The sequence below is a fragment of the Heterodontus francisci genome, chromosome 10 (genome assembly GCF_036365525.1).
Source record: "Heterodontus francisci isolate sHetFra1 chromosome 10, sHetFra1.hap1, whole genome shotgun sequence".
Taxonomy (NCBI): domain Eukaryota; kingdom Metazoa; phylum Chordata; class Chondrichthyes; order Heterodontiformes; family Heterodontidae; genus Heterodontus; species Heterodontus francisci.
In genome coordinates, this window is record NC_090380.1 from 37,422,844 (window position 1) to 37,447,780 (window position 24,937).

Below are 24,937 nucleotides of genomic sequence, written 5' to 3' on the forward strand. Positions count from 1 at the left end.
AGACTTAATTGAGGTGTACAAAATTATGAGGGGCCTAGATAGAGTAGACAATAAGGACTTGTTTCCGCTTGCGGGGAGGTCAATTACTGGTGGCACAGATTTAAGGTGATTGGTAGAAGGATTAGAGGGGACATGAGGAAAAACATTTCCACCCAGAGGGTGGTGGGTGTCTGGAATTCACTGCCAGGAATGGTGGTGGAGGCAGAAACACTCAATCTTTTAAAAGGTACCTGGACATGCACCTGAAGTGCTGCAACTGGCAAGCTATGGACCAGGTGTTGGAAAGTGGGATTAGATTGGGCGGCTAGTTTTTTCAGCCGGCATGGACACAATAGGATGAATGGTCTCCTTCTGTGCCGTAATTTTTCTATGGTTCTAAGGCTTCTTCTCCACCACCTTTAATCTACCTTAAGACTGCTGAAACAAGAAAATCAACCGAATGTTGCTGGAGTGAAGGCCACCTCAGCTATTCCTGCCAGGAGACGTTATTCAGAAGCTGGTGTGTAGGAGCAGTGCATCCTGCCAGAAATGTTTTCTCTCCGTTTCTCAATGGAGGATCGTAGGACTAGAAAAGATTGTGCGCTTCATTTGGTGCCTCTGAAAGGCCCACTTCATCAAATATCCTTCACTATCCTAAGAATTTTGATAGGTTTGTATCATGAGTGCAAAGTGTATTGAGTTTCTGCCCTGCCCTCGCTCTTTTTCCCTCTCAGAATACTCTAAACTATACTTCAGTATTTAAATAGCACTCACTGCCACAAGAATAATCATAATGCTTGTTGGGGGTTTTTTTGTGTGTCACAGCCTGCCTTTCCCTTCTGTGAATGTATTAAGCCCACCGCCAACAAATGCTCCGCTGTGTGGCCAGGTCCGGGTGAATCACTGTCTCGTTAGTACCGCGTTTCCATGGAAACACTTCTTTGCGGGCTGGGAAACAAAAAAATGTTTTCAATCTGCAGCACTTTACAAAAGAGCACAGTGACACTTACGAACAAAATGACCATTGAAGCCTGAATGTATGGAAATGTTTGAGATCCGTTGGAAGGTGGCTTGTGAGAGTTCCCTTGCTGTAGCAGCACAGTGACATAGGAAGCCTGAACTGAATCTTTCAATCAAGAATATTGATCTTCCAAATCCAGCTTGTATATTAACACGTACTTCTGAATACCCTCAGGCCATCATTCGCCCATTATTCCTTGTTTATCAGTGCAACTTCAATGTAAATTAAATTCCACTTGCCTGGAACTTGTGCTCTCGTTGTGAATCATTGGTCTCAAATTGTCAGTGAATGTGGCAAATTTTAAATTTCTTATTTGAGTTTGGGCCCAGCAGCCTCAAGAAGTGAAGTGTTGAGAGTTTTTGCAAGTCTCAGTGTGATTCCTGCATGGGGTGCTGCTGTGAGGATTGGTGGGGGGAATGGGGGAGGGAGGGACAGAGGGGAAGGAACAAGTGAGCCAGTACCAGTAAGATGAAAAACAATGGCAAATGGTGGCAATCTGAAATAAGAACAAAAAATGCTGGAAATACACAACAAGTCAGTCAGAAAAGACAAGTTAGGTGTAAACCCTTGAACAGAATCCAACTGGGGGAATACCACAGTCTCACTGTAAGTGGCACTTGTATTTGTGGGATAATCATTTTGAATGATCTATGTGTGGATGATTGTGCGATGAGGAGGCTTTTTTAATGTGGGATTTGTCATGATCTGGCATGCACTACCTGAAAAGGTGATGGAGACGCATTCAATAGTGACTTTAAAAAAGGAATTGGATAAATATTAAGGGCAAACATTTGCAGAGCGATGGGAAAAGAGCAGGGAAGTGGGACTAAATTGAATAGCTCTTTCAAGGAGTTGTAGGCGCAAGCACGTTGGGCTGAATGGCCTCCTTCTGTACTGTGTGATTTTGTGATTCCATTTCCCCCCCCACCCCCCCCAGCTAATGTCCAAATATCTGAGAAAAGAAGGAAAAGATGGTCATCACTTTGGTGTATGAGTCGTCAGAAATTCTTCACTGATTGAATAAAAGAATATTCTGCAGCTCCTTTTGACCATTTTGTATCTGCCTTGTGTGTAATTTATATTTGTTTTACTTTCTCTCCCTTTCTTGAAGTCTTTGTGGGTCACATCGAACACAGCTGCCATGACTGCTGCCAATGCTAGTCATAAGTTGGCAACTAAGAGGTATACAGAAGCAATCGGAGCCGACCCAACCTCCACATTTTTTATAATTTCCTCAGGATTCACACTGCCTGCACTTGGTGTGTGGAGCTCAAAGACTTTATTGTCACTAAGATTGAGACCATCCATTCAGCTGCCCCTGCTGCTTCCCTCCCTCCCTCTAACACACTGAGCAAAATTCTTCCAAGGTTTCCCCCATCTTAGCCTTGAACTTACATCTTTCTCTTGTTTATCTTTCTCTTGTTTATCTATCTCTTGTTTATCTCCTATCTCTTCTTGCTCTCTTCGAGCTCATCTTGAACATGAGGCCCATCTTCTGCTCACTCTCCCAATGGCAGAACGAAGATTGGGAATTTACTTTGTAATGAAATCTCAGTCACGATCCCATGCTCTCCCACGTTGTGATCTACACATTGGAGCAGTAACATGATGTACCTACATAGCTCCCTTTTATTTGCCAGTGTAATGAACTCCCTTGAAGGACTGCAATAGATCCCACATGTTTTGTCTGACCTTTGGACTGAATAACCGTGAACTTGGAAATCCCCCTAGCTGGTCTAAAGGAAGGAAAATTGAGGGGTCATGATGACCAAGATAGATTTGTGTTGCTTTATCAGAGAGCTGGGCTGCTGCTTTAGCTTCACAACTCAATATAAAGAAAATATATTGTAAAAACAATTTATAAAATCAGTGTTCAACCACTTTGATGAGTGAAAATACAGCTCTGTGTGACTACTGGTTTCTTAACTTTGCAGAATCCTATGTTCTTGAAATTATATCTCAACAGACTTTCATTATCCCTTGATCATTTTGTACAGTTTATTTTTCACTCATGTTCTGTAGCTTTACTGGGACTGTTGCTGTCAGTATTTCCAGTTCCTTTTATTTCTGGTGTGTCCGATCAAGAAACTTGTTTGCAATGTTGTTCTGTTCAGAGGGTTTTATGTGCAGTCAATTCAATTCCAAATGGACTTTCAGCTCTGAACACTTAGGAGAGCCAAGATGATTCCACGAAGGTCAGGTCTTTACTATCCTGGATGTGATGCTTTTCTTCTTTGTGCATTAATGCACTGATTCACACTTCATTTGTTCAAATTAATATACTAGATAGGTTTGGCAATTTATAACTTAAAAGCAGCCCAGCTAGGCCATGTGCTTAATGTTGCAACCCATAACCGAGAAGTTGTAAACCAGTTTGCTAGATAAAAGGCGAGTAGTCAGACTATGCGTATTAAGCTGTCCTTCACATTTCCCCATTTTGATGTTGTATGTGCATCTTAAAGCTCCAAATGACTGTAGAAGCTCATTTCCAGTCTCTTGGTTCCAGTGTTCAAAACAGTGACACATTAAAAATGTACAATCCTGCATTCCTTGGAAGGAGCTGGGGATTTGTTCAGTTCTGGCGCCTGGATTATTGTGAGGGATCAGAAGGCCATGGGAACAAGAAAAATGCAATGCCAGATTTTCCCTTCAAGTCTGCTTTCAACTCCCTCTCCCTTCATAGTGCTGTAACCTCATTGTTATGGTCAATTGTGTCCACAGGAATCCTGCAACCACGGCACAATTGTTCAAGGAATCTTGTACATCTGTTCCCCCCAAGGATTTAAAGGGGCCACTGCCTTTGTTGGAAAAGTGTTTGACAGACAAACAAAAAAAAAGTTTGCAAAGCACTGCAGGGTGATGGCAGTTCACATTGAACTGTGTGGTGTCCCTGAATATCCTTCTACGGGTTATCTGTAAAGAGTTACTTTACGATTTTGCATTCCTGGTTGGGGAACTTTGACCAATTTGGGAGTGCACTGCCTATGAATCTCCAAGTCAATGCTCGGAAAACCACGGACAGTATCCATCCAAATTCTTTGATTGGCACTGCCAGCGGGCAAGGTTCCATTCCAGCAGCATGGATATGATACGTTATCCCATGGCGCTGTTAAAATAATTCAGACTGTTTATAGTTCTTTATTGGAGTTTACAGCTACTCCCCAGCATTTCAATGATTTTGCCACCATCCGAGTGCCATATTGCAGGTACTATTTGCTTCTAAAATATTTTCCTCTACTTTGCAAATTATTTTTCCCATCCCTTGTCTAATATCCACACACATGCACTTTCCAGCAGAGGCCACAAAATGACAAGCAGGATTTTATTTTTATGTAAGTATTTGAGCAAGTTTTTCCTCCAGGTTATAACTTCCTTCATTTGCCATTCTTTTGCCTATCTGCCCTGACACCTGTTACCGTGATGGAGGCACACAACCTGATCCCAAGCAACAGCTAAGAGGTGCCAGAGATCTCCAGTCACCAGTCCCGATTCTTCCGTCTGATTTCTCTCCTCTCTGAAAGCTGTTGATGTGGTTGCCTCTGTTTCACACCTCCACACTGGACACAGTTTCATTTACAAACTAAATGCAGTGGGAACAATGCTGCCTTTATCCCTGCTGTGTGGAATCAAGTGGTAAGATGTTACTGCTGAGCACCAGCACACAGCCTACCTACTGTGCTGATTCCTTTTCTCCTCCTTAACCCAGTATTGCCCTCACCCCTGGCCCAGCCGAGAGCAACACAGGCCAGAAGCTTGAACCTGAGAGCTTTGTGGTGCTATAATTCTCAAACACTCCCACTAGCCATGGGGAAAGCTGTTAAGATGCAGTACTCTTTGATAAGACTGCTGCTTTGAGAGACTGATTGATGGAGTGGGCTAGATATTGACCTTCAAATTTAGGAACTGGGTTCAAATCTAGTCTAGGCTGATGGAATAGAAGTTTCTTTTGTAATATTGGGTTATATGAGAAGTTATTTTGGGTATTCTCAATCCAGTTCCTGATAAGAATGGACAGGGGAATTGATTTCTTCAAGCTAAAGTTTATATCGCTCGGAGACTACAAAATTATGGGCAGCTGAGAGATATGCATCCCAGTAATGTGCCCAGCTATGGTTGTAATGAATTCTGTATTTTACATGAGTAGTAAACTTACAACTAGTTACACAGTCTGTACAATAGCATGTGCCGTGTTATCATAAAAAAGAACCTGCATTTATACAGCATTTTTCAGAAATTCAGAACATCAAAAAGTGCAGTCACTGTAGTAATGTACTAAATGCAGTAGCCAATTTGTGCACAGCAAGATCCCACAAACAGCGATGAAATAAATGACCAGATAATCTGTATTTTTGGGGTGTTGGTTGAGGCCACTGGGAAGGAAAGTCCCGCTGTTCCTTGAATAATACTGTGGGATTTCTTGTGTCCACCTGGGAAGGCAGATGGAGCTAAAAACAAGAAATACTGGAACCACTCAGCAGGTCTGGAAGCATCTGTGAAAAGAGAAGCAGAGTTAACATTTCGGGTCCGAAGAAGGGTCACTGACCCGAAACGTTAACTCTGCTTCTCTTTTCACAGATGCTGCCAGACCTGCTGAGTGGTTCCAGCATTTCATGTTTTTATTTCAGATTTCCAGCATCCGCAGTATTTTGCTTTTATATTAAGGCAGATGGAGCCTCGCTTTAATGTCTCATCCAAAAGAGGGTATCTCTGATAGTACAGCACTCCCAGATTGCTGCATTGGAACATCGGCCTAGACATGTTGCAAAAAATTTGCTTTTATTTTTATAGTTGTCAGTTCGAAATTCACTGTATTTTCTTCTTTATAATAATCTATAAATGTACCTAAAAGGGCTGATTTTGGTATTTCCTGTTAAGAGGTTAAAAAAATGTGCTGTAGTGCGGATGTGATAATTAACACAGATCCTCATTGGTTTCTGCAGTGTACTTACCAATATTAGCAATCAGAGAAGCTGCCAAACCATTGGAAAGTCAAACTCCCGTCATGAGTTGGTATTGATTTCCTTTATTGCCATCAGACCAGCCTGTCAGTTGTAGCACTATTGTCTTCCAGTGCAATTAGTAAATATTTTTGTAGGGAGACATGTGAGAAGAGAAGCAGTCATTTTATTGCTGTTGGTTATATTAACAGCTTCCAGGCATAACCTCGAAAAGGAATTGATGAAGCCATCATGTGGAATTGAGTCAAGGTTAAATAGTAGATGAGTGGGTGGGGGAGGAGGAGGAGAGGAGCTTTTCACTCGCGAAAGAAATCGAGACCCTTTAGGTATTGAAATATTCAGATTGTTGTATTTGAGTAGATTACAGATTCTGGGAGTTATTTACAGATGTTGAGTAGGTCATGAATGGGAGTTGTTTTTAGATTTTGGGAGTTGATTACAAATGGTAGTAAGTTACAGTTGTTGGGAGTAGATTACAGATGTTGGCTCATCAGTTTAGATGAGATCCCTGGAATCTTCTCACACAATAGCTGGGATTTTACAAAGCTCCCGACGTCGAGCTCCATGGCGGGGATGGGGGCTGGGTGCGGAAGATCGTTCCAGAGGCTGACGCCGGGAGAGCTGGGCCCGATCTTCCTGGAGGGGACGAGGCTTCATGGTGGCCCCCCTGCCTCTGGGCGACGGGACCCGGATTAAAATATTCAAATTAGCAGAATGCATACATTTAGTTAAAATTGACTCCAATCTTACCGTAGGGCCATGATTTTCTGAGCAGCGGCCAGCACTCGTGCACCTTCACTTTCCCGTCTGGGGAAAGCAGGTGTTGCAGTACTGGGGATGGGGAGAACTTAAAGATTTTTAGTGTGGGGTGCGGGGAGACAGGATCAAATTTACATCATTAGTGTAGGGGATGGTGGGAAGGGGTGACCCTTTGTTCTGTTTGGGAGGGGAAGGTCAAGTGTAGACGGTAAGTGCTTTAGGGGGAGAGGGCAAATAATGAATTTTATTGTTATTGGGGGGTGGGAAAGGGGTGGCAGATTTTTAATATGTACAGTAGTGGGGTATCACTTTAAAAATTTAAATTAGCTGGCACGGCTTTAAAAATGGCACCAGCACCTGCGCATAGGCAGATGATGCGATTGCCGGCTTCGAAGAGGCCGCCCCCTCCATGTGATCGGGGCGGACGGCCCAAACGGCAGACTATTTTGGGCCGCCGTGAGGAAGATCGTGGCGGCGCACGGCCGCGTGTGTGGGCTGCCATATTTTTCACCCGTCGTCACTCCCAGCAGCGGGTGCATAAAATCCAGCCCACTGTGTGAGCTATCACTGTTGTGAAACAACATTGTGTTGAGCTTCCTTCAGATAAGCACATGATCCAAGCTTGAATTATTAAGAACACATTATTATAAAACCTAGTTTATGTTGATAATTAATAGCTACTAATCAATCTCCTGTGGCATTGTCCATGGGGAGTCAAGGCCAAGTGCAGTCATCAGTTGAAAGGTTGACAAAACGATGGAAGTTTGAAAAGCAGAGCTCGTTGAAGCATTGGGTTTTCAGTGCAGACAAAGTAGGTGGTAAATGTAAAACTGTGACACTACAGCATCATAACAGATGGGAGGGTGTCATTAGACTGTGATAAGATTACATAGACAGTTTTCATTTTCATTGTGGAAGTAGGAATTTGTAATGGAGAAAGCTGTTGGATATAACTCCAGGATTGCCAGTCTGCTGTTGTCCAGGCTTACAATAGGGCAGAAGAGTGATTTACGATTAAAGGCATCGTCTTGCCTCGTGCACTCAGTCAATTACATAGGTCAGGGTGCGCTGCTTTAAAAATAAATGCCATAGAAATGTTGGCAGTTATGCTAGGTTTGTGCCCGGCATGAAACTCCACTACTGACACCAGTGAAGTTCATGTGAATGGGCCTTTAGCCATTTGGGGGTGCATCTGTGGCCTCTCTGAACCGCAGACTTCAGAAACCCCTGCCATAGCTAGCCAGCCCAGCCCAGAATGGGTGCCAGATCACCCCCTCAAAGAGTAATCTGAAAGCCCCTGTGGACCCATTCAAATCCTCTTTAAAATTCTTTAGATTCTGATCTTTGCAGTACGGATCTAAACCTGGGAGCATGAATTCCCCTCCCCCACCCCACCAACCCTGCAGGTAATCAGAAAAGATATGAATTAGCCGAACCTGTCATGGCCGGGAGAGTCTCAATGGGTTGGGATCCCGGCTCCTTAGTGAGGGTAACCAATTTGTATAATGGAGCATTTCAACATCAAATGGGGCAAGAATTCCTTTGGTCGCTATAGGATTGGTTCACAATCCAGTGTTCCCATGGGTGAGCAGGGAGCACATCTCAGGAAATTGTGGGCACACAAGCCAGTGATTTTTTTTGTCCATTAAAATTCAGGGATAAAAAATCATGGGCATTACTCTCCTCTGGGAACGTCAGATCATGGAGTATCCTTAGACAAGTACTGAGACAAATGTGGGACCATTACAGACAGAGTCAGGAGAATTTGTAATGGGGATTAGAGAAAAGGCAGAGAAGCTAAATGATTACTTTGTGTCTGCCTTCCCTGAGGAAGATACAAGAAATCTCCCAGATTTAGAGATCCAAGGGACTAGGGAGAATGAGGAATTGAAGGAAATTAGTATTAGTAAGAAGGTTATATTGAAGAAATTAATGGGGCTGAAGGTTGATAAGTCCCCAGTGACGTGATTTATGACTTTAACCCCTTACAGGGACTAAACCAAATCAGGAGTACATCCCTATGAATCTCCTTTAATTAAGTTCAAACCAGTCAAATTCTTATAGACACTTATTTGGGTCCAAAGAATTGAACTAGTTTTCCCTCAAAGAAAGAAAATGAACAGAGAATATTACCATCTTTCGGATAGCCTCTTTTTTAATAATTATGGCTAAGTCATAAATATCCCAGATATTATAAGGGTCTGGGAAACTCTCTTCAATATGTATTTCTCCACTTAAAGTGACACAGAGAGGGGGTTCTTGTAGTTGTATACAGAATACTACACGAGGGGATTTATTAACTTTTATATATTTGTTAAAGAATTGAACGTGCAATACACTAAGTGGATAGGTATATCACAATATCAAATATTACTAAGAGATGTAACACATAATCTTATTTCTAACATAGAATCCAAAAGTTTAACCTTGCTAATGTTACAGCAAAATATCTTAGAATATCCATCAAAATTTAAAACAAACTTTTACCTTAAATTCCCCAAGTAAATCATAGGGTGAGAAGTATTGATGTGGATTGAACACTTCTAATTTGTCCTTCAGAAACTCTCATGTTTCTAAGGTATAATCTGACCGTTTAGTGTTACCTTTCTACCGAAAGGTGTTACCTTTCTGTGTGTGTTTTTCCTGCTTTTGAAATCCATATTTGGTAGTATCATTAACTAACATCTCCAGTTAAAGTTTTGCTCGAATTCCCCTGCTCTTGAAGTTGTGAGCATTTATCTGGTCAAAATGTTTATAACATATGTTTACCTCTTGTAAGTACTATTCCATTTATTGTTTTATTATCTATAATTATGTGTTTTATGGTACCTTGTAACAACCTTTTGAGTCAATCTATTTACATCGCTAGCCAACACTATCGATTAGGTTTATTGCTACCTCTTACTGATGTCACACAGGATATTTCAATGTGTGTTTATCCTCCAAGACCCTGGCAACAGAAACGCTGAAATGGATTTCCCAACTTAAAAGGTGTTTCTGGTCCACAGTCTATTGTAACAGGGACCTTGAAAGACTTTGAAATTTCTAACTCTACCTTCTTAAAGGGGAATTTCAGTGTGTCTTGAAAACTGACTATTTATTCAATCTCTAATTCTAAAAGGTATAATATATTAACTATATCTAAATTCTACCTTAATTAAGCCTATTATACCTATATTCCATCACACTAGGACCTGATATTCTACATTCCAGAGTGTTGAAAGAGATAGCTATGGAGATAGTGGATGCATTGGTGATCATCTTCCAAAATTCTATAGATTCTGGAGCAGTTCCTGCAGATTGGAAGGTAGCAAATGTCACCCCAGTATTTAAGAAGGGAGGGAGAGAGAAAATAGGGAATTACAGACCTGTTAGCCTTACATCAGTTGTTGGTAAAATGCTAGAATCTATTCTAAAAGATATGATAAACGGACACAATAATGATCTGATTGCGCATCGTCAATATGGATTTATGAATGGGAAATCATGTTTGACGAATCTGTTGGAATTTTTTGAGGTTGTTACTAACAGAACTGATAAAGCGGAGTTGGTGGACGTAGTATACTTGGATTTTCAGAAGGCTTTTGATAAAGTCCCCCACAGGACGTTGGTTAGCAAAATTAAAGCACATGGGATAGGAGGTAATCTACTGGCATGGAGTAAGGATTGGTTAATGTGCAGAAAACAGAGAGTAGGAATAAATGGGTCATTTACGTGTTGGCAGGCTGTGTCTAGTGGGGTACCGCAAGGATCAGTACTTGGGCCCCAGCTGTTTACAATATATATCAATGATTTGGATGTGGAGACCAAATGTAATATTTCCAAGTTCGCAGATGACACAAAACTAGGTGGGAATGTGTGTTGTGAGGAAGATGCAAAGCAGCTTCAAGGGGATTTGGACAGACTTACTGAGTGGGCAAGAATCTGGCAATTGGAATATAATGTGGAAAAATGTGAGGTTATCCACTTTGGTAGGAGGAATAGATATGCAGAGAATTTCTTAAATGGTAAGATATTAGAAAGTGTAGATGTACAGAGGGACCTGGGTGTCCTCATCAATAAGTCACTGAAAGCTAACATGCAGGTGCAGCAAGCAATTCGGAAGGCTAATGGTATGTTGGCCTTTATTGCAAGAGGATTTGAGTACAGGAGTAGTGAAGTCTTGCTTCATTTGTATAGAACCTTAGTTAGACTGCACCTGGAGTACTGAGTGCAGTTTTGGTCCCCTTACCTTAAGAAGGATATTATTGCCATAGAGGGAGTGCAATGAAGGTTCACCAGACTTGTTCCCGGGATGGCGGAACTGTCCTATGAAGAAAGATTGGGAAACTGGGCCTGTATTCTCTAGAGTTTCAAAGAATGAGAGGTGATCTCATTGAAACCTACAAAATACTTAAAGGGATAGACAGGGTAGATGCAGCTAAGATGTTTCCCCTGGTTGGGGAGTCTAGAACCAGGGGACACAATTTCAAAATAAGGGGGAAGCCACTTAGGACAGAGATGAGGAGAAATTTCTTCACTCAGAGGGTTGTGAATCTTTGGAATTCTCTACCCCAGAGGGCTGTGGAAGCTCAGTCATTGAGTATGTTTAAAGTATGGGGATAGTGTGGGAAAAAGGCATTGAAGTGGATGAACAGCCATGATCGTATTGAATGGCAGAGCAGGCTCGATGGGCTGATGGGCTCCTGCTCCTATGTTCCTGTGACCCTCCCAGAGTTCCTCTAACCTCCAGCAGAACTAAGTCCTTTTAAGACTGAGATGGATAGATTTTCATGAGTGCCAAGGGATATAACACTTAGGCAGGTAGATGCAGTTGAGGTACAGATCAGCCATGATCCAGTTGAATAGCAAAGCAGGCTTGAGGGGCTGAATGGCCTAGTTATGTTTTGATCTTTCAAACCTTGTTTAGACCAATTTGGTCAGGAGTAGAAAATTGGACAGCTTCATAACTTCACTTATAATGTCAATACTCATTGTGATTTATATCAACTGCTTAAAAACAGGTGCAATTTATAGTCGGGTGCATTCAGTGATACAGTTCCACTCTGAATGAATGTGTATGTAGCATTTGTTCTGTGTCTCAACTGATTGCTTTTAAGTGACTAGCTGATCCATAGAGAAACATAAGAACATTTTTAACTGGAGAAGCATTTCTCGTTATGAAGGAACTCCCCATTTACCATTTTGCTCTCTTCTTCCTTCAGGTTGCTTTGAGTGCTGTATTAAGTGCCTTGGAGGAGTTCCATATGCGTCGTTGTTGGCAACGATTTTGTGTTTCTCTGGCGTGGCACTGTTCTGCGGCTGTGGCCATGTGGCTTTAGCGAAGGTGGAGAAGACTGTGCAGTTGCACTTCTCCAACAACTCAAGCGACAATGTCTTGCTGATTGACGTGTAAGTGTGTAAAATCTTTCCTGTAGAGCCCCATAGCTGTCTTTATTCTGACTTTATCTGAAAAGCAGAGGCTTGGGATGACTCAGTGTGGTGACTTCCTGCTGCGTCCCACACTGAATAGAAATGTTGCCTGGCAACATACCCTGAGCTATTGTTTATTCTGACAATACTAGCAGATCTCCTGTGGCGGTGCACAGTGAGTTAGAGGATTCGCTGTTTTATAAAGTCGTGTTTATACCATGTAGCGGGGTGCGGGGCGGGGGGGAACCATCAGGGCTGCTGATTTACAATGACTGAATAAGTCAAATTCCATTTTTATTAAATGGCATTCTGGAATTCTTACTGGTCTTTTGGAGATCAAATTCTAACAACTGTCCAGTCATCTATGAAAACTATACACAAGTGGGCTTTTTATATACATATATATCATATATATTGCCTTAGTTATGTATTTAATTTTAATCCCTTACCTGTTTTAAAGGAGCATGCACAACAAGAAGGTATTCAAGATGTATCAGTTGTAATTAGATATCTGGATCCAGATAGTCTGTGGGAGTGGGGGCACGTTCACAAATAGCCTCCAACCCCTCCACAAGGCCATCCTGTAAACTGCAGTGTACAATTAGGACTTATCATATTCCAGTTCTGGTCTAATCTGTGGCAGACTCCTGCCAAAGTTATGGCAGAAATGCTCCAGATGTACGTTGAATTTCTGGGCAGGGATAGGCACCGACATGTTACACCACAAATATTTGACAAAATTATTGAAGCAGCCACGGACATGGGGGTGATTAATCCGTATATAAAGTATACAGCCAATATAATACCATCAAAACACAATCTGATTTAAAACACATTTCTCCTTATAAATAAAGTAGCTAAGCATACAAACATCAATGGAGAGCAGTACAACTGTATTAGCAGGCAAAACAGTATGCAATGCCAATGCAAATTACTTCTGTTAACAGAATAGAGCTAGCTACACCATGTGACCTATTGGATGACCTCTGCGGATTCACATTTTGTCAGGAGTGCAAATTCATCCAATAAACCATGAAACCCAAGGAGAGGATTGTTATTGTGGTTACTGAGGTGCGGCAGTAGAAAAATCAGCATAGGAAGACGGACCATTTCTCACACTGCTATGGACATAAGACAATTTGACTTGTGATGGTCTCTGTTTGTGCAACTTCTCCACCTGTTTGTAATATGTGTCTGAAGACAGGGCAGCCAACAAAAGGGCAGTGATCTCCAAATCAGGAGAATTTTGTGGGATGGAGTAGATAGTATTTCAGAAGAGCCATGTAATACAGAAATGTAGGGCTGGATTTTAGCGAGCCCTTGGCAGGGGAGGCCGGAGGATTGTTACAGCAGAGGCCCGCCACGGAGTCCGACGCTGGGATGGCCAGGTCCGATCTTCCCATTGGTGGCGAGGCTCTGTGGTGGCACATTCTCCTCCCGCCCACCCCGCTGCTGGGCGACGGGATCCGCATTACCATGTGCAAATTAACAAAATCAATAAATTAACATGCACTTCTTTGGGATCTTATGGGCCAGCTTCAATCTTCAGAGTGGTGGACGGCATTCCTATGCCTTCAATGCCCCATCTGGGGAAAGCAGGTGAGACACTGGTGAGCGGGGGGGCTGGGGGAGGGAGTTAAGATTTTTAGTGCAGGGTTACGGGGGAGGACGAGGTCAAATAATCATCATCATGGGAGCGGATGGTGGGTAGAGAAAAACAGCGAACATTGTACAGTTTTGGGGGTGGGGGAGGTCATATTCCAAAGGTAATGGGGGGGGAAAGGGCAGATACTTAATTTAATTGTTATTGGGTGGTGGGAAAAGGGTGTTAGAATTTTATTCCGTACATTTTGGGGGAGGGGGAATCTCTTTAAAAATTTAAATTTACTGCAGGGCTGGCTGCCCTTTAAAAATGCGCCAGCAGCTGACGCCATTGCCGGTGTCGGACAGGCTGCCCCCCTCCCATATGATTTGGGGTTGGGCCGACCCGGGTATTTAAATGAGCAGCTGCGTGGACCGCACCATTTTTTTCACCCAGTAGTCTGCACTTAAAATCCAGCCCGGAGAGCAGGACAGGAAGGGACAGAGAGATTAGTGGTAGGTAGCCAAGACTAGTTTATCATTTTGACAGGTCGTTAAAGGAGGTCCTGGATTCTCAAATACAGAAACAACAGATCTCTCATGGACAAAATGTCATTTACTCACCAAAGCTAGTGACAAAATTAGATAAACACAATTATGAATAAAGAGTGCCGTTCAGTTCCTCCAATAAAGCGATTCTGTTAAATTCACTTATGTCTATATCTCAGTTTCGCACTGTTAATTCTGATTCACTATGACAAGCTAATTATTAACAAAAATCTTTTCTGCAAAAAGTTGAGTGGTTGTTACTGCATGTATTATTCAATTAGAAAATGTTTCTTCGCTATCTGTATGATTGTACTCCAGACTAACCAATATATGTCAAAGCCAAATCTCTTACCTGTTAGCAAAGGTGCCCTTATAACGTTATGTAATTATGTGATACAGACAACTTTCAAATGACTTTGGCCACTCATGTTATCTGCACTCACACTGGATAGTAAATGTTGCAGTTACTGATCTTTGACATACTTCTAAAACTTGTCCTTTAATCCAATTGGCAGCAAAAAAAAAGTTAATGACTAATTTACTATGTCTTCCCCGACAGTTTTTAAAATTGCAAATGCAGCATGGATTTTGTTAAGGAATCACAGACAGTTCATCATAGAATCAGGTTTATTAAAGCTATCCGTTACATTGAACTGAATTTTATCAGCGCACCATGCTCCACGGTGGCGTGCTGTGAAGTCGGTAGCCTTCGGACACGGAGATGCCGCTGCACAACTCCCGCGATATTACGCGCTGGGGCTCATTTAAATGGAGGGGGCGGAGCAGCCGCCCTCGATGACATAGAGGTCATCCGGCACTACTGCGCAGCTGCCAGCGCCATTTGTAAAGGGCTTCAAGCCCTTCAGGATATATTTAAATATTGTGATAACAAAAATTTATAAACGTTTAGTTTAACATTGAATCCTCTCTCCCCCCACCCCCACTGAATCCTCAGCACATAGTTTTCCCCACTGCCGCACCCCCCCCGCCCTGATAATTTTATTCTTCTCCTCTCCCCATCAGTGTCTCGCCTCAGAACTCCAACGGAGTTCCGAAGGCACGCGAGTTGCGGCTAGTTGGCAGTAAAATCGTGTGGGACAGCCGCCGTCAGCAGCTAAATTTATCTGCATTTTAATTATCCTCATTTTAATATTTTAATGAAGGCACCGCTGCCAAGCGCAGTGGGGGACCGCACCGAGGCATCGCCGCCGCAGCTAATACACGGTGGGGCCTTCTCGGCGTCATGGGGTGTGGCGGGCCATTCCTGTTATGATTTTACAGGCCTCCCCGCCATGACCCATGGCATTGTGGGACTGGTAAAATTCAGCCCATTGTATTTACTAACTGTTGTATATCGGTCAGCAGCATCCTGTTTTTGCCATTATCACTCAGCCCCAATACACTGTAGTCTTGTATTCATGAGGAACATACAATGCTGACTTTTGGAGATTCCTTGGATTTTCTTGCCTGTTTTCCCCTCAATACAAGTTCTGGAACAATGTGATTCCAAATGAATAGCAGTGAAATTGTGACAATTATATCAAAATAAAAGTCCAGTAACATTCAACATATTTTTGAGCTGTGTCTCAAGTGAAAGTAATGTATGCCAGAGCCTAGAAGTCGAGACATTCCTAAGTACCTTTTGCCATTTTAAAATGGGTTTACTTAACACCCTTTAAACTTGTATTTTTAAAATAACCTAGCTACTAAGTTAGTGGGGGTTAGCAGAGGAGCAGGGGTATCCAACCTTTTTGCGTGTGGGGCCATATTAAAATATTTGTTATACATAGGGGCCGGTGAGACAATTTCGGAAAGATGAAGGCATTAAAAATTCATCTTACTATTATTCAAAACAACAATAAATGTGCAATTTTGTGAAGAATCTTTAAATGAGAAGACAATGTATTGACATTTTCTCGTCACTATGTTGGACACTTGATTTAGTGAGGTACGTGGCATTTTTTTGCTTACACAAGTAGTCAATACTTGCCCGCAGACTTGTGTAGTGATGCAGAGTATTCCAGATAGATGTCCATCTGTCAGGAGTGAACTTGATTGCTCTCTCCCTCTTCTCTCTGTGTGTCTGCCTGTCTGTCTGTGGCAGGATTTTAATGTGGGGCAAGGGGCCCCTCCAACAGGCCAAAGGTCGGGGTCAAGCCTGCCTCCAGCAGGCCTTGGAGCCACGCCAAGATTTTACGTAGACCAGGCCCTTAATTGGCCTTGGGCGAGACTTCCACCTCTCTGAGGCAGGAAGCCCGCCACCAACAGCAGCTGGCCAAGCAGTGGGACAGCAGCTGTCAGTCCCAGCAGCACTGCTGGGAGCAGTGGCCACTGCTGGGACTGCACCCAGCCTCAGTAGGAGTGTGGATGCCAGATCTGGAAGAAAGGTAAGCTTTTGGGGCCTCGCCAGGGACAATCAGCCGGGCCCCGGCAAGGCAAGACGGGTCGGTTGGGAGGAGGGAGGGCTTTATTTCAGTGGCGGCAGTTGGGGCTTCGGGGATGGGGTGGGCCCTCCATGGGACACAGGGTCCTCAATCAGGAGGGCCTCCCCCACCGCACCCCCCCACCCCCACCCCCCCCCCCCCCCCCCACAGCCTGCAAGGAGGCCTCCAGGTTTTACCTGGCAGCGTTTCAGGGGCTTGAGCTGGCCGCTGGTAAAATACCAGCGGCGGTGGGAGGAGGCCCTTAAGTGGCAGTTAATTATCTGATGAAGCCAATGGGAAATTTCTGATCCTTGAAATTAACAGTCAAGGACCTCAAAATTCTTTACCATGGATGCTGGAGGCCATGTGCAGACACATTGCTGACCCTTGTTTTTGGGGCCCTGATAAATCGGGAGTTGGGATTAGAGCAGTGGAGGCAATCCTGGGCTTCAGTAGCACTGGGAACAGCCCTGGGCTTAGTTAGCATTGGGAATGGTCCTGGGCTTTGGTAGCACTGGGAATGGTCCTGGGCTTCGGTAGCATTGGGATTGGCCCATGGCCTTGTTAGCACTGGGAATAGTCCTGGGCTTTGGTAGCACTGGGAATGGTCCTGGGCTTCGGTAGCACTGGGAATGGTCCTGGGCTTTGGTAGCACTGGGAATGGTCATGGGCTTCGGTAGCACTGGGATTGGCCCATGGCCTTGTTCGCACTGGGAAGTGTCCTGGGCTTTGGTAGCACTGGGAATGGTCCTGGGCTTCGATAGCACTGGGAATGGTCCTGGGCCTTGTTAGCACTGGGAACGGTCCTGGGCCTTGTTAGCAGTGGGAACGGTCCTGGGCTTTGTTAGCACTGGGAATGGTCCTGGGCTTTGGTTGCATTGGGAATGGACCTAGGCTTCGGTAGCACTGGGAATTGTCCTGGGCTTCGGTAGCACCGAGAATGGTCCTGGGCTTCAGTAGCACTGGGAATGGCCCTGCGCCTTGTTAGCACTGGGAATGGCCCTAGGCTTTGCAGCAGTCGGAATGCTCCTGGGCTTCAGTAACACTGGGAATGGTCCTGGGAGTCAGTAGCACTGGGAATGGTCCTGGGCGTCAGTAACACTAGGAATGGTTCTGGGCCTTGCAGCACTGGGAATGGCCCTGGGCTTCGTTAGCACTGGGAATGGTCCTGGGTGTCAGTAGCACTGGGAATGGTCCTGGGCCTTGCAGCACAGGGAATGGTCCTGGACTTTGCAGCACTGGGAATAGGCCTGGGCTTTGCAGCAGTAGGAATGGTCCTGGGCTTTGCAGCACCGGGAATGGTCCTGTGCTCCGGTAGTACTGGGACTGGTCCTAGGCTTCAGTAGCATTGGGAATGGTCCTGGACTTCACTACCACTGGGAATGGTCCGGTGCTCCGGTAGCACTGGGAATAACCCTGGGGTTCGGTAGCACTGGGAATAACCCTGGGCTTCAGTAGCACTGGGAATGGTCCTGGGCATTGTTAGCACTGGGAATGGTCCTGAGCATCAGTAACACTGGGAATGGGCCTGGGCTTTGCAGCACTGGGAATGGCCCTGGCCTTTGCAGCACCGGGAATGGCCCTGGGCTTTGCAGCACTGGGAATGGCCCTGGGTGTCAGTAGCACTGGGAGTGGTCCTGCGCCTTGCAGCACTGGGAATGGTCCTGGGCTTCAGTAACAGTGGGAATGGGCCTGGGCTTTGCAGCACTCGGATTGGTCCTGGGTTTCAGGAGCACTGGGAATGGTCCTGGGCTTTGCAGCATGAGGAATGGTCCTGGGCTTTGCATCACTGGGAATGGTCCTGGGTTTCAGTAGCACTGGGAATGGGCCGGGGCTTTGCAGCACTGGGAATGGCCCTGGGCTTTGCAGCACTCGGATTGGTCCTGGGTTTCAGTAGCACTGGGAATGGTCCTGGGCTTTGCAGCATTAGGAATGGTCCTGGGCTTTGCATCACTGGGAATGGTCCTGGGTTTCAGTAGCACTGGGAATGGTCCTGGACTTTGCAGCACTGGGAATGGTCCTGGGTTTCAGTAGCACTGGGAATGGTCCTGGGCTTTGCAGCACTGGGAATGGCCCTGGATGCTGCAGCACTGGGAATGGTCCTGGACTTTGCAGCACTCAGATTGGTCCTGGGTTTCAGTAGCACTTGGAATGGATCTGGGCTTTGCAGCATTAGGAATGGTCCTGGGCTTTGCATCACTGGGAATGGCCCTGGGCTTTGCATCACTGGCAATGGTCCTGGGTTTCAGTAGCACTGGGAATGGTCCTGAGCATCAGTAACACTGGGAATGGTCCTGGGCTTTGCAGCACTGGGAATGGCCCTGGGCTTTGCAGCACCGGGAATGGCCCTGGGCTTTGCAGCACTGGGAATGGCCCTGGGTGTCAGTAGCACTGGGAGTGGTCCTGCGCCTTGCAGCACTGGGAATGGTCCTGGGCTTCAGTAACAGTGGGAATGGGCCTGGGCTTTGCAGCACTGGGAATGGCCCTGGGCTTTGCAGCACTCGGATTGGTCCTGGGTTTCAGTAGCACTGGGAATGGTCCTGGGCTTTGCAGCATTAGGAATGGTCCTGGGCTTTGCATCACTGGGAATGGTCCTGGGTTTCAGTAGCACTGGGAATGGGCCGGGGCTTTGCAGCACTGGGAATGGCCCTGGGCTTTGCAGCACTCGGATTGGTCCTGGGTTTCAGTAGCACTGGGAATGGTCCTGGGCTTTGCATCACTGGGAATGGTCCTGGGTTTCAGTAGCACTGGGAATGGCCCTGGGCTTTGCATCACTGGGAATGGTCCTGGGTTTCAGTAGCACTGGGAATGGTTCTGGGCTTTGCAGCACTGGGAATGGTCCTGGGCTTTGCAGCACTGGGAATGGCCCTGGGCTTTGCAGCACTCGGATTGGTCCTGGGTTTCAGTAGCACTGGGAATGGTCCTGGGCTTTGCAGCACTCGGATTGGTCCTGGGTTTCAGGAGCACTGGGAATAGCCCTGGGGTTTAGTAGCACTGGGAATGGCCCTGGGCTTTGCAGCACTCGGATTGGTCCTGGGTTTCAGTAGCACTGGGAATGGTCCTGGGCATTGCAGCATTAGGAATGGTCCTGGGCTTTGCATCACTGGGAATGGCCCAGGGTTTCAGTAGCACTGGGAATGGTCCTGGGCTTTGCAGCACTGGGAAAGGTCCTGGGCTTTGCAGCACTGGGAATGGCCCTGGGCTTTGCAGCACTCGGATTGGTCCTGGGTTTCAGTAGCACTGGGAATGGTTCTGGGCTTTGCAGCATTGGGAATGGCCCTGGACTTTGCAGCATTGGGAATGGCCCTGGGCGTTTCAGCACTGGGAATGGTCCTGGGTTTCAGTAGCACTGGGAATGGTCCTGGGCTTTGCAGCACTGGGAATGGCCTTGGGATTTTCAGCACTGGGTATGGTCCTGGACTTTGCAGCACTCGGATTGGTCCTGGGTTTCAGTAGCACTGGGAATGGTTCTGGGCTTTGCAGCATTGGGAATGGCCCTGGACTTTGCAGCATTGGGAATGGCCCTGGACTTTGCAGCATTGGGAATGGCCCTGGGCTTTTCAGCACTGGGAATGGTCCTGGGTTTCAGTAGCACTGGGAATGGTCCTGGGCTTTTCAGCACTGGGAATGGTCCTGGGTTTCAGTAGCACTGGGAATGGTCCTGGGTTTTGCAGCACTGAGAATGGCCTTGGGATTTTCAGCACTGGGAATGGTCCTGGACTTTGCAGCACTCGGATTGGTCCTGGGTTTCAGTAGCACTTGGAATGGTCCTGGACTTTGCAGCACTGGGAATGGTCCTGGGTTTCAGTAGCACTGGGAATGGTCCTGGGCTTTGCAGCACTGGGAATGGCCCTGGATGCTGCAGCACTGGGAATGGTCCTGGACTTTGCATCACTGGGAATGGTCCTGGGTTTCAGTAGCACTGGGAAAGGTCCTGGGCTTTGCAGCACTGGGAATGGTCCTGGGCTTTGCAGCACTGGGAATGGCCCTGGGCTTTGCATCACTGGAAATGGTCCTGGGTTTCAGTAGCACTGGGAAAGGTCCTGGGCTTTGCAGCACTGGGAATGGTCCTGGGCTTTGCAGCACTGGGAATGGCCCTGGGCTTTGCATCACTGGGAATGGTCCTGGGTTTCAGTAGCACTGGGAAAGGTCCTGGGCTTTGCAGCACTGGGAATGGTCCTGGGCTTTGCAGCACTGGGAATGGCCCTGGGCTTTGCATCACTGGAAATGGTCCTGGGTTTCAGTAGCACTGGGAATGGTCCTGGGCTTTGCAGCACTGGGAATGGTCCTGGGCTTTGCAGCACTAGGAATGGTCCTGGGCGTCTTTAGCACTGGGAATGGGCCTGGGCTTTGCAGCAGTAGGAATGGTCCTGGGCTTTTCAGCACTGGGAATGGTCCTGGGCGTCTTTAGCACTGGGAATGGTCCTGTGCTTTTCAGTACTGGGAATGGTTCTGTGCTCCAATAGCACTGGGACTGGTCCTGGGCTTCAGTAGCATTGGGAATGGTCCTGGACTTCACTACCATTGGGAATGGTCCGGTGCTCCAGTGGGACTGGGAATAACCCTGGGCTTCAGTAGCACTGGGAATGGTCCTGGGCATCGTTCGCACTGGGAATTGTCCTGGGCTTCAGTAACACTGGGAATGTGGGCTTTAGTAACACTGAGAATGGGCCTGGGCTTTGCAGCACTCGGATTGGTCCTGGGTTTCAGTAGCACTGGGAATGGATCTGGACTTGGCAGCACTGGGAATGGTCCTGGGCTTTGGATCACTGGGAATGGCCCTGGGCTTTGCAGCATTAGGAATGGTCCTGGGCTTTGCAGCACTGGGAATGGGCCTGGGTTTCAGTATCACTGGGAATGGTCCTAGGCTTTGCAGCACTGGGAATGGTCCTGGGCGTCTATAGCACTGGGAATGGTCCTGTGCTTTGCAGCACTAGTAATGGTCCTTGACTTTGCAGCACTGGGAATGGTCCTGGGCTTTGCAGCACTGGGAATGGTCCTGGGTTTCAGTAGCACTGGGAATGGTCCTGGGCTTTGCAACACTGGGAATGGTCCTGGGCTTTGCAGCACTGGAAATTGTCCTGGGCTTTGCAGCACTGGGAATGGTCCTGGGCCTTGCAGCACTGGGAATGATCCTGGGGTTTGCAACTCTGGGAATGATCCTTGGCTTTGCAGCACTGGGAATGGCCCTGGGCCTTGCAGCACTGGGATTGGTCCTGGGCTTTGCAGCACTGGGTATGGCCCTGGTCTTTGCAGCGCTGGGAATGGCCCTGTGCTTTGCAGCACTAGGAATGGTCCTGAGCTTTGCAGCACTGGGAATGGGCCTGGGCTTTGCAGCACTGGGAATGGCCCTGTGCTTTGCAGCACTAGGAATGGTCCTGGGCTTTGCAGCACTGGGAATGGGCCTGGGCTTTGCAGCACTGGGAATGGCCCTGGGCTTTGCAGCACTCGGATTGGTCCTGGGTTTCAGTAGCACTGGGAATGGTCCTGGGCTTTCGCAGCATTAGGAATGGTCCTGGGCTTTGCATCACTGGGAATGGTCCTGGGTTTCAGTGGCACTGGGAATGGTCCTGGGCTTTGCAGCACTGGGAATGGTCCTGGGCTTTGCAGCACTGGGAATGGCCCTGGGTTTCAGTAGCACTGGGAATGGTCCTGGGCTTTGTAGCACTCGGATTGGTCCTGGGTTTCAGTAGCACTGGGAATGGTCCTGGGCTTTGCAGCACTCGGATTGGTCCTGGGTTTCAGTAGCATTGGGAATAGCCCTGGGCTTTAAGTAGCACTGGGAATGGCCCTGGGCTTTGCAGCACTCGGATTGGTCCTAGGTTTCAGTAGCACTGGGAATGGTCCTGGGCTTTGCAGCATTAGGAATGGTCCTGGGCTTTGCATCACTGGGAATGGCCCTGGGTTTCAGTAGCACTGGGAATGGTCCTGGGCTTTGCAGCACTGGGAATGGTCCTGGGCTTTGCAGCACTGGGAATGGCCCTGGGCTTTGCAGCACTCGGATTGGTCCTGGGTTTCAGTAGCACTGGGAATGGTTCTGGGCTTTGCAGCATTGGGAATGGCCCTGGAATTTGCAGCATTGGGAATGGCCCTGGGCTTTTCAGCACTGGGAATGGTCCTGGGTTTCAGTAGCACTGGGAATGACCTTGGGATTTTCAGCACTGGGAATGGTCCTGGACTTTGCAGCACTCGGATTGGTCCTGGGTTTCAGTAGCACTTGGAATGGTCCTGGACTTTGCAGCACTGGGAATGGTCCTGGGTTTCAGTAGCACTGGGAATGGTCCTGGGCTTTGCAGCACTGGGAATGGCCTTGGGATCTTCAGCACTGGGAATGGTCCTGGACTTTGCAGCACTCGGATTGGTCCTGGGTTACAGTAGCACTTGGAATGGTCCTGGACTTTGCAGCACTGGGAATGGCCCTGGATGTTGCAGCACTGGGAATGGTCCTGGACTTTGCAGCACTCGGATTGGTCCTGGGTTTCAGTCGCACTTGGAATGGATCTGGACTTTGCAGCACTGGGAATGGCCCTGGGCTTTGCAGCATTAGGAATGGTCCTGGGCTTTGCATCACTGGGAATGGCCCTGGGCTTTGCATCACTGGGAATGGTCCTGGGTTTCAGTAGCACTGGGAAAGGTCCTGGGCTTTGCAGCACTAGGAATGGTCCTGGGTGTCTTTAGCACTGGGAATGGTCCTCTGCTTTGCAGCACTAGTAATGGTCCTTGACTTTGCAGCACTGGGAATGGTCCTGGGCTTTGCAGCACTGGGAATGGTCCTGGGTTTCAGTAGCACTGTGAATGGTCCTGGGCTTTGCAACACTGGGAATGGTCCTGGGCTTTGCAGCACTGGAAATTGTCCTGGGCTTTGCAGCACCGGGAATGGTCCTGGGCCTTGCAGCACTGGGAATGAGCCTGGGGTTTGCAGCTCTGGGAATGATCCTTGGCTTTGCAGTACTGGGAAGGGCCCTGGGCCTTGCAGCACTGGGATTGGTCCTGGGCTTTGCAGCACTGGGTATGGCCCTGGTCTTTGCAGCACTGGGAATGGCCCTGTGCTTTGCAGCACTAGGAATGGTCCTGGGCTTTGCAGCACTGGGAATGGGCCTGGGCTTTGCAGCACTGGGAATGGCCCTGGGCTTTGCAGCACTCAGATTGGTCCTGGGTTTCAGTAGCACTGGGAATGGTCCTGGGCTTTGCAGCATTAAGAATGGTCCTGGGCTTTGCATCACTGGGAATGGTCCTGGGTTTCAGTAGCACTGGGAATGGTCCTGGGCTTTGCAGCATTAAGAATGGTCCTGGGCTTTGCAGCACTGGGAATGGTCCTGGGCTTTGCAGCACTGGGAATGGCCCTGGGTTTCAGTAGCACTGGGAATGGTCCTGGGCTTTGCAGCACTCGGATAGGTCCTGGGTTTCAGTAGCACTGGGAATGGTCCTGGGCTTTGCAGCACTCGGATTGGTCCAGGGTTTCAGTAGCATTGGGAATAGCCCTGGGCTTTAGTAGCACAGGGAATGGCCCTGGGCTTTGCAGCACTCGGATTGGTCCTGGGTTTCAGTAGCACTGGGAATGGTCCTGGCTTTGCAGCATTAGGAATGGTCCTGGGCTTTGCATCACTGGGAATGGCCCAGGGTTTCAGTAGCACTGGGAATGGTCCTGGGCTTGGCAGCACTGGGAATGGCCCTGGGCTTTGCAGCACTCGGATTGGTCCTGGGTTTCAGTAGCACTGGGAATGGTTCTGGGCTTTGCAGCATTGGGAATGGCCCTGGAATTTGCAGCATTGGGAATGGCCCTGGGCTTTTCAGCACTGGGAATGGTCCTGGGTTTCAGTAGCACTGGGAATGGCCTTGGGATGTTCAGCACTGGGAATGGTCCTGGACTTTGCAGCACTCGGATTGGTTCTGGGTTTCAGTAGCACTTGGAATGGTCCTGGTCTTTGCAGCACTGGGAATGGCCCTGGGCTTTGCAGCATTAGGAATGGTCCTGGGCTTTGCATCACTGGGAATGGCCCTGGGCTTTGCATCACTGGGAATGGTCCTGGGTTTCAGTAGCACTTAGAATGGTCCTGGGCTTTGCAGCACTGGGAATGGTCCTGGGCGTCTTTAGCACTGGGAATGGGCCTGGGCTTTGCATCACTGGGAATGCTCCTGGGTTTCAGTAGCACTTAGAATGGTCCTGGGCTTTGCAGCACTGGGAATGGTCCTGGGCGTCTTTAGCACTGGGAATGGGCCTGGGCTTTGCAGTACTGGGAATGGTTCTGTGCTCC

At 47.3% G+C, this 24,937-nt stretch overlaps 1 protein-coding gene across 2 annotated transcripts in view; it reads left to right on the forward strand.

The window, feature by feature from the left end:
- LOC137374401 (proteolipid protein DM gamma) overlaps positions 1–24,937 on the forward strand; it is a 247,224-nt gene that overhangs the window by 170,747 nt on the left and 51,540 nt on the right. For both annotated transcript variants that reach the window (XM_068040454.1, XM_068040455.1), the window contains exon 3: positions 11,922–12,108. In XM_068040454.1, the coding sequence (XP_067896555.1) occupies positions 11,922–12,108 (187 nt within the window). The remainder of the gene's footprint in view (positions 1–11,921; positions 12,109–24,937) is intronic.